The sequence below is a fragment of the Corvus kubaryi genome, unplaced genomic scaffold (genome assembly GCF_017639235.1).
Source record: "Corvus kubaryi isolate FWS band 111438036 unplaced genomic scaffold, C.kubaryi_AGA036_p1.0 split1-131, whole genome shotgun sequence".
NCBI classification, from domain to species: domain Eukaryota; kingdom Metazoa; phylum Chordata; class Aves; order Passeriformes; family Corvidae; genus Corvus; species Corvus kubaryi.
The window spans coordinates 16,906,499-16,922,811 of NW_024582073.1; the positions used below are offsets into that span (position 1 = coordinate 16,906,499).

The 16,313-nt window shown below is 36.5% G+C and overlaps 1 protein-coding gene across 4 annotated transcripts in view; it reads left to right on the top strand.

Moving 5' to 3' along the window:
- TAPT1 (transmembrane anterior posterior transformation 1) overlaps positions 1 to 16,313 on the top strand; it is a 50,915-nt gene that overhangs the window by 16,743 nt on the left and 17,859 nt on the right. For all 4 annotated transcript variants that reach the window (XM_042052987.1, XM_042052990.1, XM_042052989.1 and 1 more), the window contains 4 exons: positions 5,944 to 6,106; positions 9,890 to 10,025; positions 10,828 to 10,925; positions 11,094 to 11,163. In XM_042052987.1, coding sequence (XP_041908921.1) covers positions 5,944 to 6,106; positions 9,890 to 10,025; positions 10,828 to 10,925; positions 11,094 to 11,163 — 467 coding nt within the window. The remainder of the gene's footprint in view (positions 1 to 5,943; positions 6,107 to 9,889; positions 10,026 to 10,827; positions 10,926 to 11,093; positions 11,164 to 16,313) is intronic.

The window sequence follows — 16,313 nt, forward strand, 5'->3', positions numbered from 1 at the left end:
ATAAGTACACCCAAAGGATGAGGAGGTTGAACATCTTGTTAAGTACATGCTGTAGAATGTTGAAGTCTCTGTGTGGTTTTTTTCTGTATTGTCAAAATTTGCTGGTTAACATTACAGTGCGAGAAAGTCTCTGTAGAGGAATGCTTGGATTTTCACTGAATTCATGCAGATTGAAGGATCATCTCATGTTTAAACATTTTGGTGTATTCAGTGTTAGTAAAGCAAGATAAGATTGTACATAGTGGATAGTAGAAAGAATGGATAAGCCTTACTCTTTAGTTTAAAAGTACTTTGCTGTTTGAAGAAGTTTCAAAATTTGATTCCTTGATAGTCTAGGCTGTACAGCTGATGTGGGAACTTGAGACTTAGCATAATGAAACCACTTTTAAAATTCTGTAAAGAGCATCTTAAAGAGTATGACTTAAAGCAATAAATCTTTGAAGTAGTAATGGAATAATCATAGAATCATTGAATGGTTTGAGTTTGAAGGGACCGTAAGGATTACCAGTTCCCTGACATGGGGAGGGATACCTTCCACTAAGCCAGGTTGCTCAAATAATGGCAGAAAATAATAAGGTGAAAAGATATAAATCATGTATTGTAATAAGGTTCATTTAAAGGACAGTCCGGATGCCCTGAATCCTTTTATTTAGTGGTTTCAGGTGTGAAAATTGTAATGTAAATTATATTCAGCCAAATTTTGAAACCATGTAACATTATTTCTGGAATCTAGTAGGATATTAGAGGAACTACATCTTGGACAAAGGCTCTCATGATACTATCTTCTAAGAGCAGAGTTCATTAAAGCCAGGCAAGTGTTAATATTTCACTCAGTTGTGCAGCATCACTGTATGCCTGGGATAGCTTTGAAGGAAAAGACTAACTGCTATCTGCAGAGCGATTCTACTGCTCACTGTTTTGTTACCTTGCTACCAGAATGATTAAAGTTGTGTAGTTGTAGTGCTCTTTAATTATTGTTCTCATTTTGTCACTCATGAGGAAAAAAGACCCATATGTAATTTTCATGTGAAATCTTTCTCTCTGTGTCATACTTCATACACAGCTGTAAAAATGGGAGTTGTTTGGAAGTGAGTTAAGCTGTTTCAGCTTCTCATACCTCTGTTCAATGGTTTCTAAAGTTGTACAATACCACACTCTGAGTTATCACATCGGCTCAGTAATGTTACTTCTTAAAACTTGGGTCCCTACTTTCAAGTGAGGTATTGAAATTACCAGCACTAAGCTATGTTTTCCTTGTTTGCTTCTTGACCTTTTTGTAGTTGTCATAGCTTGGACAATATGAGCTTTTTTATTTGTTTCTTTGAGATTCTGTAGTACTCATGATGTGCATGACTACAGCAGTATGAGTTTGTATGGGATATTAATCACGAGGTCTGATTAGTTAGTGCTTAAGATGTCCTGACAGTACTTTTTAGTGTTGGCATTGAGTAGTTACTGGAGACAATAAGTAAAAACATGCATTGAGAAAAATGAATGCAGAATGCTAGGATGCTATGACAGGCATGAAATCACATCAGCCTGTGTGTGTTTATATGTATTAAACATCTTAATGCAAGGGATAGGAATGATTTCTGACAAATACAGCTTGAACCAGTGTGAGCCTGATCATACACTAAAACTGCAATGGTCAGCTCTCACTGAACCCTGACTACATCCTTTCATTACTGCAGGCTTTGCAGTCAGTTCTGTGTATTTGCCAAGAGGTGACAAAGCATTAGACTTAATCCATTTATTTGATTTCCTTGTCTTTGTAGGAAATAATTGTCCCTTTTCCATTTTATATTCAGAACCACACCTCAAAATCCTTTTGTAAATGTTATTAACCAGAGCGGAAGATGATTCTGCTACAATAAAAATGCTTCTATGGATTTATGCAGTAGACATGGTTAATCTCTCTCAATTGGAAACATGTTAGTGGTACGCTGTAGATTACTTGTTTAGTCAATATGAAGGGGTCTTTCCTAAGTGTACAATGAAAGAAAACTGGAATAGATTTTAAATGCCGGGATCATCTTACTCTTCTTACGTTCTGGAAAGTAGTTTTCTGTAGTTAATCTTTGCAGTAATCCCTTTTACTGAGTAGGGGGTTGAGATGCTGGCAGCTCTGCTGTCATCAAACTGGGGAATTGAAACCGTGGGGATATTTTTGTGACTAAGATGATGTGGTTTAATCTCAGGCAGCAACTAAGTACCATGCAGCCACTCACTCCCTCCATCTCCCACCCATGGGGAACAGAATTGGAAAGTTAAGGTAAACCTCATGGGCTGAAATAAGAACAATTTAATAATTGAAACAAAATATGCTAATAATAATAGTAATGATAAGCAGAAGGAGAGAGTCTAACAGAACCCAAGAGAAACAAGTGACAGAGTTGCTCATCAGCCACTGCCTGGTACCCAGCCAGTCCCTAAATAGTGATAGACCCTGTTCTGGGTAACTCCCCCAGTTATATACTGTGTGTGATGCTCTGTGGTGTGGAATATCCCTCTGGCCAGTTTGGGACATCCTGTCCTGGGTACACTCTGTGCCAGCTTTTTGTGAAGCTCCTCACTAGCAGAGCATGAGACACTGAAAAACCCTTGACTCAGGGTAAACATTTCTTAGCAACAACCAAACCATTCAGTCTGTTATACACACTCTCATACTAAATCCAAAAAAACCCAGCTACTAAAAAGACAAGGCACTCTGTCCCAGCCCAAACCAGAACTCTTGTTCTGCAGTTGTCACAGCATTACTGCTGTTTTCTGCTTCTCATGTGGATAAGGAGTTATGTAGAACTTCGAATAGAACATTAATATATTGTATTTTTAATTAAAATGTCAGAAAAAATATTGTTTATTGCAGTTTTTTTTTCCTAGACGTACAGACAGACTACTGAGAAGCTAAATCCAAGTCACCTTGAGAAGTAGGGCAAGAGGACTTCAAGTTGTGCCAGGGGAGGTTTAGATGGGATATTAGGAAAAATTTCTTCGCTAAAATGATTGTAAAGCAGTGGAACAGGCTGCTGCTCAGGGAGTGGTGGAATCACCATCTCTGGAGTTATTTAAAAGATGCATAGACTGTGGTTTAGTAGTGGACTTGGCTGTGATAGGTTAACAGGTGGACTCGATTATCTGAAAGGTCTTTTCCAACCTAAATGATTCTAAAATTCTCTAAAAACATTATTTGAATGGGATCTGTTCTGTAAAAGTTTAATTCCTGTAAAGCACAGCAATCAAGAGCAGTTGATCTGACTCTTTAAGGCAGCTTTTGAATTGAATCACAGTGATAATCAAGTTTGTTCTGTACGCAGCACATTCTGAAAATCTTTTAATCTTTCCAGTGTATAGGATGCTGTGTGCAAGTTTGTATGCAACTTCACACAGTGTTAGTCTCCTGAGATAGTTTTCAGAGTTGACACCACCTTTAGAAGAACAGTTGTGCTCCTGATTGTATGTAGCCTCTTCTCAGAGTTTGTATTCCCCTGTGATGGTTGCTGTCTGCATTTATGTTGGCTTCTCCTGAGTTGGTTCTACTTGAGTGTAGTCATATGGATGAAAATCAGCACAAGCAGAAGAGTGATAGAGTTAACAGCTCAGAACATCTGCAACTTGTGACTGTACTGGTGGTTGAGCATCTTTGATGTTACTTGTAAGCCAGAAAACCTTTGACGTGATATTTTCAGTCTGTATTGATTTGTGGACATCAAAGCATTTTCCTGTGAGAATCTTTCTTGACTGCTTCAGAAGCTTCATAAACAGATTCTACTCACTAGTGCATATCAGTAAGAGACCATTCTGTCGTTAAAATTGGTACCTTACCAAACTTTTAAAAGACAAACTTTTGAAGCAGGTGTCTGTTTTGTTCATCAGGTTTTGTCTGCCAGGTACTCAGTACTTCTCTAATCGTAAAGTAGTTGTTGGCTGGAAGAATGAAGATGCTAATTTTCTGAGTAATGAATTCTGATTCTCTTTTTCACGTGCTAAGGCCTGGCATTACTATTGTGGAATAATAGCACGTCCTTTACCACCGTATCCCTGTCTGTATGTCAGAGTTTGAGTGTTGGCTGGGAGACTTGTACAGGAATGACTGAATATATTCCAAAATGGAAGCACACTGGAGAAAAAAGAATATGCTGTTACTCAGCATATGAGCAGTAATCATAATCATGGGCTTGTTTAAGTCCTGTGAACATTTCAATATATACTATTATAGTTTAATAAGTATAATCATTTAAGTCAGATGTAGTTAAATAAGGCAGTAAACTTTCAAAGTGTGATTTTGCAGGTTGGGGAGGGTGCATTTTTTTCTGTGTCATGCAAAGAGTCATAGGCTTCTTAAGCAGTGGGCAAAAGGTGCATGTTCAGTTTAATTTTTTTTATTGGTGTTTGCAGTTAAAACTCAGTTTGTGGGCTGAAGAAAGGAAGCAAATTCACTGAGGCATTTTTTCGAGGACTTAGGCTGAAATAAGATGTGGTGTGGATATTGTTTGTTACTGGATGACTTCTGAAAGCAAAAAAATATCTCTTAGGGGAGAGGAAACCACTGTAAGCAGTTCTGGTATGCTGGACTAGGTTGAATTCTTTTATTCAGAATGTAATTAATTTTAATGCAGTTAATGAAGTAAAAAGTATATAATAAAAGTAGCAGTTGCTCTCTGTAGAAAGCGGAATACTGTAAATCGGGGAGTTCTGGAAACTTTCTTGCTCATACTCCCAGCAAGAGCACGACCTATTTGCCTGGAATGTCACTGTGTGGTTCCAGGAGTGATATAATGCATGAATGCCGTTTTCAGGGCGTTTTTCTTTCAAATGGAAAACAACAAAGAAACCCAAAGTACAGCACTCCAGCTGTGGCTTAAATAGAATGAGTGAGGTAGCAGGGATTTTTGACTTCTCTGCAGGTCTGTAGAATGACTCCAGAGGTCATAAGTAACTGTTTGGATTTTTTTTTTTACAAGATAACTCTTAATTTTTTCTAAATGTGTTATCAGTTCATGGGAATATTGCCTAACCACTGGATGCCCTACTGATTTAAGAATACAGAAATTGAAAATTAGTATCTTAAGTTCTGCTAATTGCTTCCAACTTCTTTGAAACATTAATTTCTGTAAAAGCATTTCAATGTATTTAAAGAATAGTATATGTAATAGAAATTATTCCTCCTTCTTTTTGTGTTTGATTCTCAACCTTTTGATGTAATTCAAAGGCTTTTTAACTGCTTTGCATCCTATTAATACTAAACTAAATAAATAGACAAGTGAATACTGCCTTGCAATTTTATTGTGCTTATGGCTACTGTTGTGGGAATTGAGATAAAGCTGTTTTCTTCCTGTAGTTTTACTTTATAGGAAGAAATTGTGTAATGATTCCTTTAGTCTCCTGGGTTACTCATGGGTCTATAGATAGAAATATTCTGCATTTGGTTCACAATCGGCCTCAAGCTCTGATGTCAAATTGTTTGCGTTTACTGCTGCAGAGCTTAGAGCTAAATGAAGATACAGAATTTACTACCTGTTCCTCAGCATCTGGTTCATTATACTGAAATTGAAGATGACGGCTTCATTTCTTTTTGATCATAGTGAATACAATTTCTGTACCTGAGGAAGTCAAAATCATAGAATTGGCTGGAAGAGGGAAGGTCAATTAGAAACCAAAGGGCACGCATGCAGAAGGTTATTAATAAGTGGGAGCTCTCAACAAATACAGTGTTTTAATTACAGGGATGTGGTGAGTAAGAGACTGTGATCCTGTTCATGAGTGTGATCTATAAATGTGTATCATGGTCATGGTGTTGGAGTGAAGGGCAGGGGAAGGGGCATAATAAATGACATTAAAATATATCCATGATGAACAGCTTCTGTGAATTCATATCGACTTAGTAACATCTGTATTTTGTGGGTATATGACATTTAGTGGAGCTTTTTGCCCTTTGTATTTCAGTGACAGACGTTTGCTACAACCTGCTCAGGTATGTGACATTCTCAAAGGAGTTATACTGGTCATCTGCTACTTCATGATGCACTATGTTGACTACTCTATGATGTATCATCTGATAAGGGGACAGTCTGTCATAAAGCTCTACATCATCTATAACATGCTTGAGGTAAGAATGTTGGCATCAGAATATGAAGCATGCTTTTTTCAGACTATCTAAAATATTTTGTATTACAGTAGTTGTACTTAGCATGTGGCACAGGTGGTATTCTCACAAATCTGCACACACCTATGATAATAAGCCTAGATGCCATGAAACAGTCAGGTTTGTGAACAATAAGTTTTTAGATACTGCTTCATAATGCCTGATTTATGGAGCTTAGTAATTTCATAGCAAGAAACTTGAGAAATGGAAACAGAAGAAGTGTCTTATGAAATGTCAGGGAGTGAATGAGATTTTGAACTTGCCAAGAAAAGTAGAAACTGTTGATTTGAAATAATTATAAGATCCCAAGAGAGAGCAAAGGAGGAGGATAATAGAAAACATGGAATTTGGGTTTTAATTCATCATTATGGAAATACAGCTTTCATTGTATGCAAGGACACCTATTACTGCTTAACCTCAGTCCTGGCTAGCAGACGAAAACCTGAGTATGTAAGCAATAGGGTGAATGAATGTAGTGACACAAGAGAAGGAAATTCTGTTTTGGGAGATACGAGAAATTCTGGCAAAAAACCCCCAGTTTCTGTTTTGCTGTTAATGTAAAGTATAAGATTTTTATTGTACTTCTATGATCAATGGTTCACAAAGTAAATGTTTACATAGCTGCAATCTTACCTCCATCCTGTAAATATAGGACATAGTAGGAATACAACCTCTTAAAAGGACTCAATCAGAGCTTTGTACACAAAAGTTACTCTGCTAGGATTCCGGGATTTCTGAATGACATATTAATCTTTGTTTGAACATCTGTTGTACGTTTGTTTGAAGACTGCTGAAACAGGGTTACACTCTGCAAAATATGAATATTTTGTCAGAAGGCATTTGTTCTTTCCTCATAAAATGTGAAAATATTGCATAAGGAACACACTTTGTTATACTAAGTGAAATAAATATCTTACAAGCCACCTCAGTTGTTTATTCAGAGGTTTTTTGTTGTCTTTGATTTTACATTTGCTGGAAAACATGTACAAATATAAATTGGCACTGAGTTACTATCTGGATTTTAGTTGTGTGGGGAAATATCCATATATAGTTTCATAATTGATGAGAGATTATCACTTACTAAATAAATCCATGTGCTCAAGATAGTAATTTCTCTCTATTTCAAGACTACTTCAAATCATGCTTGTACTTTCTCAGCTTTATGTGCTTACTACATAATTTGAAGCAATACTGCAGTGTTTCCTATGAATTGGAAGCCATGTGCCATTCTGGAATGAGGAATTGAATTACTTTGCTGTGTTTGGCAGAACAAAAATCGTGTGTTTTGACTAAAGAAAGTGCTGCATGAGTTTGTTCCTTTTAGGAAAGGGGGAAGTCTGTTACTACTCATGGTTATTAGAAAAATGATATTAGTCTTTGAATTTGGAAACAGTATTTAACTTCCATGGTGTCTCATGAAACCCAACATGCCAAGCAGAGTGCATGTTTTTAAGGGGCTTTTTTTACCATGACGGGTTGCAGCAATATTATCAGAAAACGTTCGTGGGATCCCACTGAAAGACTTGGTTGATAGTCAGCTTTCAACAGTTTGACTATTGGCTTGCTTAGACTACTCTGGTGATTTTTATTAAAAGTCTTTGCTAGTGATGCAAGCAGTGCTTTTTAAGGAACTGTTAATATGCTTTTTTTTAAGCAATGCACTTTACATTTTTTCACAAGTTTTCAAAATAAGGAAGATCTTTTTAGTTTAATTAAATCACTGAGCAGCAGAGATGTTTACAATGTCCTAATGTTTTCGGCTGTCGGCAAGTCCAGGGAGTAGTGTCCTGGAGAGATATGAGGAATGCAAAATCTTCAAATTATGTGCTGAATGCTCCCAACTGACAGGCTAAGGGGAGCATTCAGCACATTTGGCTTAAATGACACTTTTCTTTTTTAGATTCAGACCCACCGGCTCCTGCTCCTTGTGAAGCCCCAGTGTGCGTTATGCTGGTGACAGCACTCACCATGGAATTCTGCTGGAGCCTGGAGCCGGCATGTAGGGTTTAGGTAAGTCATATTTGGAAAAGCAAGCAACAATATTGTGTGGTGGGTTTTAATATTTTCTATCCTTTCAGCAAAGAACCAAGGACTGCTTAAATAGAAAGGAAAGCAAAGCTACTATTTTATCTATTAAAACCCTCACAATATTGTGAACAAAAACTTACCAAACTCTTAAGCATTCTGTAGCTGATGTTACTACACCAGCTATAATTACTCAATGGGTCATCACAATGAGCAGGAAGCAAATAATGCAGACAATCTCAATTTACAAAATCTAAAAGCCGAAAACAGTGCCACTGTAAATATCTCTCAAACTGATGGGGTTGGGATTCAGATTTATGATAATTCATCAGCTCATGGTTTTGTTCATTTTATTTCATAGGTGATTCCTAGAGTGCAGCACATTGTATATTTACTTGAGGCATCCTGTAAAATTTCGTTTTAATTCAATTTTAATATTTTAGGAAACTTCATTCAGTAGTAGTGTCTTGAATAAATATGACTTCTCTCACTTCAGTATCTTTACCTTGAGAACACTTAATTTAAAAAGTCAGGAAATGATTCTAAGTCTAGGTTTATTTGTGTTGTCCCAGGAACTTACTTTCTATTTAGTAGGATCAATATTTGCAGGTACATTGTGCACCTGGTTCTGCATTGCTGCTACGTTGACTTAACATTTCCAAAATTGTTGTTTTACAGAAAGACACTAAGAGAAAATACTACTTGCCTTTCTTAAGTAGAGATAATCAGTTTTTCATCTATAACTGTTTCCATTTGGTTGAATTAGTGAGCAGTGAGAGATAGCTCTTTTTTTAAGCCAGACGTATACCAAGTTTAATTTTTGAAGTTCTGGTTTTGTTGGCCTGTGCAGCTTGGTTTTAAAATGACTGAAATGCAGTGTATAGGCAGAAAAAACGTTCTTCCATGTAATGATTTTTAGTTTTATATGTTTGCTGCTGATGAAATGTTGGGAACTGGTGGAGCTCCCTGTGACCTTTCTTGCTGTGGTATTAAATTACAAGTTCAAAATGCTGTCCATATGTTTTCTATATTTAGAATTACTGCCAGAGGGTCTTTTTTCTATTTGTGCCTATATTCTTTGGATTACGCTTCAGGTGTCTGTTTTTTCAGCGTATTTTCCCTTTTTGGCAGACTTTCAAGTCCCTCTTAATCGCTTGTTTTTGTGTTACAGTACTTTTAGTTTTGAGTTCTGCTTTATGCGGACATTTACATTAAGTATATAGTTCAGTATATAGAAAGCAGTCGAGCCAAGTCTAATTCAGTCTTTTTTGTACCTGTAAGCAAATGTTACCTGTCATCTGGAATTCACTTTTCATTGTTGGGGGTTTTTTCCTATTAAGCCCAGAGGGATGGGTAAAAACATTTAAGGTAGTTTAACACAAGATACATACTGCTTTATCAAAGGCTGAGGTTTGAACTGTACTTGAATGTCTTTCAAGAAAGCATCTAAGATAACAATATTATGATTATTTATTACAAATACTGTTGCAAAGGGAATAGTAAGATTGAAAGGGAAAGTAAACTGATGAATATACAAAAGGAACAGGGTTGCTGTGAAATCCAGAGTGAAAATGGAATAAGTAAGAAATCAAAAGTGATAGATATGTGAAACTTTTTTTAGATTGAGCTGTACTTCTAGATTGAATTGTTCTTGAACTGCGCATACTCAAGTGTTGGAGAGAAAGGTAGGCAGTAAAAGGCAGTAAAGTTGTTCTTGTTTAGGTGGCTGATCGTCTGATTTCTTCATTTGGACAAGATATTTTGGATGCTCTTTATTGGACAGCTACAGAACCTAAGGAAAGAAAAAGAGCTCACATAGGTGTGATTCCTCACTTCTTCATGGCAGTGCTATATGTCTGTATCCTTTTTCTTTGATAAATCACAAAATTTTCCTAAGCTAAATTACTGAGTAATTGCTCTGCATTATTTTACTTTAATACATTTGAAAAATTGATAGTATTCCTAAATCAGTGTTCCTTTACTTGAAAAGTAAGACTGCCAGTACCACCTGCTTTAAAAAAAAATCCCTTCAGAATGGTGAATGGTGTACCTATAGTAAAATGACAAACCATAATTGGGTAGTTCATGGAAAATTTTTTGTTTCTGATTTGTATTTGAGTATTTTGGGCCACAGGGCCCTGAAGATAGTGGGATTTTGTTATTTAGTGGAATGTTAAATGCATCTAGCTTGAACATATTTTCTTGAAGGGATAAACTCATACATATGCGGGATGCAAATGTTCTTAGTATGAAGTAACCTTACAATGAATTGATGAATCTAAAGAGATACCATAGTCCAATAGTTTTGGTGATGAATTTGGAATTCTTACAATTTTTCCCTATTTTCTCTGAAATCTTTAGGCTAATTCTGTATCTTTACCTCAGATTTTTTTCTTCAGGTTGTATTGATGTTTCTCATGACTTATGTCATTGGGTTCTTTTAGAACAAGAAAAATTAGCATCATTATTACATGCTACAAAACACTGTGGGTATATTACATACATGTAAGCATTGTCTTGCTGTAAGTCTGGTTTACAGGGATATGGAAACTTTCCTGTTAAACTTTGAAAGCAAAATAGGAAATTTGAGGTTCAGTGCTCTTCAGTACTGTTGTGCAGAAAAATTATTTCAAATATGCTTCCTTAACCCTGCTGTGCAGTCCTGCATGCTATTCTTATAATGGTTCAAGCAACAACCCTTAATGTGGCCTTCAACTCCCACAATAAATCACTGCTTACCATCATGATGTCCAATAATGTAAGTGTGTAGCTTTATTATATAGCTACCCTAATTTGTTTCAGAATCCCTTGTCTTTGTGTATCAAATGTCTTAAATATTAATATTTTAACATATTTTTGATAACATTATTTGTTTATATCAGTTTTTTATCAGTAAAAACTAATTAACTGTTTCTAAAAATTGCAGTTTGTCGAAATAAAAGGAAGTGTTTTCAAGAAGTTTGAGAAGAACAATCTTTTTCAAATGTCAAATAGTGGTATGTATAGCAGTGCTGATCAGGAGAAAATGTAAAGAAAAGCTGTTTATTTAATTCATTAATGTATTTAATGTATTCAATGTGTTTAATATTATTCTTACTATAATTACTTTACCTTGATGAATTTGAGTGTTCTGACTTGCATTCCTCATCACCCCTTTTACTCTTTGGTTCAGTGGGATGAAACGGAGATCCACTTCAAGGAACACTGTTGCTCCTTTTATGGCAAGTTTTTATTTGAGGTGCTAAAACAGCCTAGTGGCTTTGTGCTGAAGTACCCATGCTTCCAAGTGATCAAGTCTTCTGTTTTCAAAAAGTTAACTTCATAGTGTGCTATATTGACAGTGATCTCAGAATGCATGTTGTTGCGTGGCTGTGAGGGTGGATCTTGAAATACCTCTCACCTAACCCTAAACAAACAAGCAAAAAAAAAATCCCAATCAAATAAAACCCCAACCAAACAAAAACCAATGTAACAAAGTAGCTGGCATGTGATGGAAATACCAGAGATTAGTCTAATTTTTTAATATGCTCTCAAGGTAATAGTAGAGGGTACTTAGGAAACATGCTTCTGGCACTGGGAACTCGTACTCAGTGTGTCTCATGAGGAAAAGCTGTTCAGGTACCCTTTGATGGAGATTCTTTGTCATACTGGTATCAGCCATTTGAAATATTTATTGAATTTGTGATTTCAAAGCCAGTAGGAGCGATTGCACTTTAATGTTGTGCTAGAGCTTCTTTGCTTGTAGTAGTTTTGTAGAATCTTAGAATGGCCTGAGCTGGAAGCGACCTCAAAGATCATCTCGTTCCAACCCCCCCCTGCCATGGGCAGGGACGCCTTCTGCTAGACCAGGTTGCTCAGGCTCCCATCCACCCTGGCCTTGAGCATTCCAGGGATGGGGCATCCACAGCTTCTCTGGGCAGCCTGTTCCAGTGCCTCACCACCCTCACATTGAAGAATTTCTTCAATATATCTGATTTGAATTTCCCCACTTTCATTTATACATATGAGCAAAGAAAATAGAATATTTTTTTTTCATTCCAGCTTACAGATTTTAAACCAGATAACTCAAATGTGCAATAGGTTAAAAAAAAATAGCTACTTACTTAAAAACAGGTGATTCATATTTTTGTATCATGAGTTAAATTTTCAACAGGCTTACATCAGGTGTTGAGTTCTGAATATTGATGTGACTTTTGTCTTAATTCATCTGCAAACTGCAATATTACATTACAAATGTTTTGTAGTTCTTTGGATGAAAGGCTATTTACATAAAACCTTAAATATATCACAGAAATTATAGAACAGAAATTTTAAGCTACCTCATAGATGCTGTTAAACCCCACCAAAAAGATCTTCCTGGCTGTGTTGATAATCTGTTTATTCTGTGATAATAGTATTATTTTTGGTTCCAAGATTTAATTACTTACATTTTTTAAATCAGAGGTATTTAACTTTACAGTGAGAATGCTAAAAGTGAAATTTACTTAAGTATTGACAGAAAACCTAGATAAGGTTTCTTATTAATGCAGGAAATAGTTACAGCTATGGATCTAGCTCTCCTACCTAAAGGTGAGGCCTCTTTTGTGTTGAAATAAAGAAGGGACTGATATTAGAAATTGTTAGTAATTTTCCTCCATAAAAAGAAAAGGATATCAATATTTTATTGCTGGACATTAGTATTGAAGGCCCATAATAGCAGTATCAGGTCGCCCTTTATCAGTTGATAGAAGTATTGCCATTCATTAGACAGTGTGGGGATGGAAGCAGTGAGTACATACATAGAAGAGTGCACAAAACAAGCTAATTTATTCCTTTCAAGCAGATAACTTTTCCTGAAACACTTTTCAGTATGGTTATAAATAGCAGTGTTTTTCTTCACAGAGATAAATAACAGGCAGGTTTTTAGTAGAAATTTTCACCTCTTTTGAACTTGAACAGGTTTACTGCATCACAGCTTCAGTAAGGATAGAACAATATTGTTTCAATTCATGTATTCTGATCACTTTGGTATCCTTTAAATGTTTCATTTGATGCAGCTGAAATGATGGTGCATCTTGTGTTGGCATGCTATACCAATACTTTATCCTACCCTGGAACTGAGGCTATGGTCCTGTCAGCTGAGCTTCCAGTTACCCTTTGGAGTGTCTTGTGTGTCCTAGAACACAGTGTGGTTAAACTGCATGCCTGGACTGAACTAAACTTCTGAAAGGAAACACTAAATCTAAGCACTCCCATATATTTCCCACCTTTCTCTGCTTCTTCTAGTAGTTTTCTGAGGTCTGCAGTTGGCTGTAGGGCAGTGATGGCAGCAGTAGCTGATTAAGCTTGGACACAGTGAATGGATTCTGTGCCCCACGTTTTCTGGGACTCAGCTCAAAATATTACTGTTGTCAAATGTGTTTCCAATTCAATGTAAAGGTACTGATTAATACACAGTAGCTAAATATAGTTATTCTTGAGGGGAACAATATGAATCTCACAGGGGCATCTGAGGAATTTCCCATGAGCAGGTGAAACTCCCTTCTCATTTAACAAGTTAATCAAAAGAAAAATATGATGTAGGAGAAAAGATAAGCAATGACCACAAGAGTAGATACTGTGTTCAAGGGAAGTTACTACAACTAGAATTCAAAAGCAAGTTGTGTGTGAAAACAGAAATGAACTGTCCAGTACTTTCTAAGACACGTCCTGTATCACACGTTGGAATACCTTGCTGAGCCCTGCCTGGCTCAAGCTTTTATGTAGGAAGACATCAGGATAGGAAGAGCCACCGAACTACCAGTTTAGATCTGGAAATTGTGAAATCATTTTCACTTGGCATCGTGCTCAGCCCCAGTCGGTGGATAGCAAGCTGATGTGTGGCTGTACTATTTTTCCCAGTGTTTACATTTCTGGACTTAGTGTCGATGGAGTCAGTGATCTTTCTCACCTTGGTATGACTGTTTAAAATTCTGCTTCAACAGCCAATTCAGTAAACCTTCAAGACTAAAATAACTGTGAATCATCTACATAAAAATTAATTGAATAGGACATGACATATACATTGGTTAATTGCTACCTAATAAAACTAAACGTGTTATCTTTTAGGGGCAGGTCAGCAAAGACCTTGGGGCTTGTATAGCTGCTTGAGACTGCAGCTACAGAGTCTGTGATTTCAGCCTTGCTGCTCCCGCAGCTTTGATTTTTCAGCTGCAGCAAAACTACTTTTGCATTGTCACCCTGACTTTTACAAGGAAATTTATGTACACCCAGGCAATCTAAACACTGTGGCCATTTGAAAACACTTCTCTACAGAAGGCAAGAAAACCTTTTATTTGTTGTTTCAGGAAGAAATATTTCCCTAAATTTAAATAGTATATTCTCTTTTTGAAATAGTTATCTGTAAACTAATTTTTTAGGGTCAGGATTAGAGAACAAGGGGACCAAATTATGAAGAGAAGCTCTTCCATCACTGCTGAAAGCCCAGCATGCTGCCTTCCTTTATGCTTTTAAATGTCTTATTTTAATTTCAAGCTGTGGTCTAAATTAAGTTTTTTCACGAAATTCAATTTTACCTCATACAGAGAAGTACGTTAGATGTAGTGCATTAGGTTATTTCCTTCAGTTGGATGTTAGGCGTGACTCTTCCTTGTTTTTTAGATCTCTTGTCTCAAAAATTTAACATACTTATTCTGAACTTTGACAAACTTCAGTTTTCTTCATTATAGATACGTACTTTTTTGCTTCTCTGTTCTTTCTTCTTGGTTCCAAATTTATCAGTCTCTTTGATCACAATATTGAATAGACTTTATTTTTACCTTTGGTCTTTGAAATTCAAACTGCTTTCTCATGTGACTTTAGGTTTTTTTAATACCATTATTCTAATCATTTTAAGGATGAGGGATTTAGGGGCAGGACGGTGTTTAAAATTGGTGCATCCTTGGTAATTCCTTGTTCAGTCTTTGATCCTTTCTTGTGCTCTGGTCAGTTGTTAAGAGGTAGTTGGCACTACAGCTGTTTAGGAGTTGGTGAGATGTAAACTAAAAGATCTTGTTGCACTTCTTACATGCTATGATTTATAATTAGCTTTTGATCTAAATGTATAAACAGTGGGATTAACATGATAAATTTTTTTTTTTTCTTTCCTGATTCAGGATTTCTACATAATGTGTCAGGGAATCTGGAAGGAAATAGGTAGCACTAAAAGACTATTTACCCCACCTCTGGATCTCTTCCCTGTGATCTCACTGCCTCTTTAGTTACCACTGCAAAAGTACCCAAGATCTTCAGGGTTCAGTAGTTGGTAGTTTGAGATATTGGCTAATTAATTACATTAGTCCATACTAGATGCAGTGCTGTGCCAGGAATCTTTATTTCCAGTAACATTTGTTTCATGTCTTTTACATGCTTTCTAAAAGCAATGATACCCTCTGACACACTGGAAATTAATTGCTGGGTATGTGTTGCTATTTTTCAGGAGGATTTATGGAAGGGCAGAATGTGTTATTAATATGGGGATAGAATTCTATTAAAATTGGAATGGCAGAGTTCATGCAAGTGGAGCAAAAGTATTTAAAATCTGATTTGGCTATGTGCAATCCTTTTTTGGGCTTTATTTTATACAACTTAGAGGAAAAAAGGTATATCTTGGGTTTTTTCCCTTTATTGCATTTATGGCAATATGTGCATCACATGTCTTTGAAATAAATGTTTACCACTTCTATTCATATGGCAACCCTTATAGGCACACGTGACTTACCTTAATGGAAAAGGGTGTATTGTGGGTTTTTTTTGGCTTGTGACCACTAAGATCTGATGTACTAGGTCTTGGAATGTCTGATTCTTCCTTTCCCCTTCTCAAAATACTGAAATACATACTTAAAGGCAGTTGAAAAGATTTAATCACATCTAGTTACTTGCACCACTAGAGGATGCATAGAAGCACAAGCAAATACAGTGTCATCTTTCAGAATAATTGAACTGTGTATGGGCAGTATGTACTACGATGTGTGGCAGGCTTCAGGGCCAGCCCTGGTTCGAGTGCAGCTTCAGCATGGCATGAGAATGCAGTGTTTCAGTCATAGGATGGCCTGGGTTGGAAGGGACCTGAAAATTCATCTACAGTTCCAACACTTCTGCCGTGGCCAGAAGTGACCTTTCGCTAGAC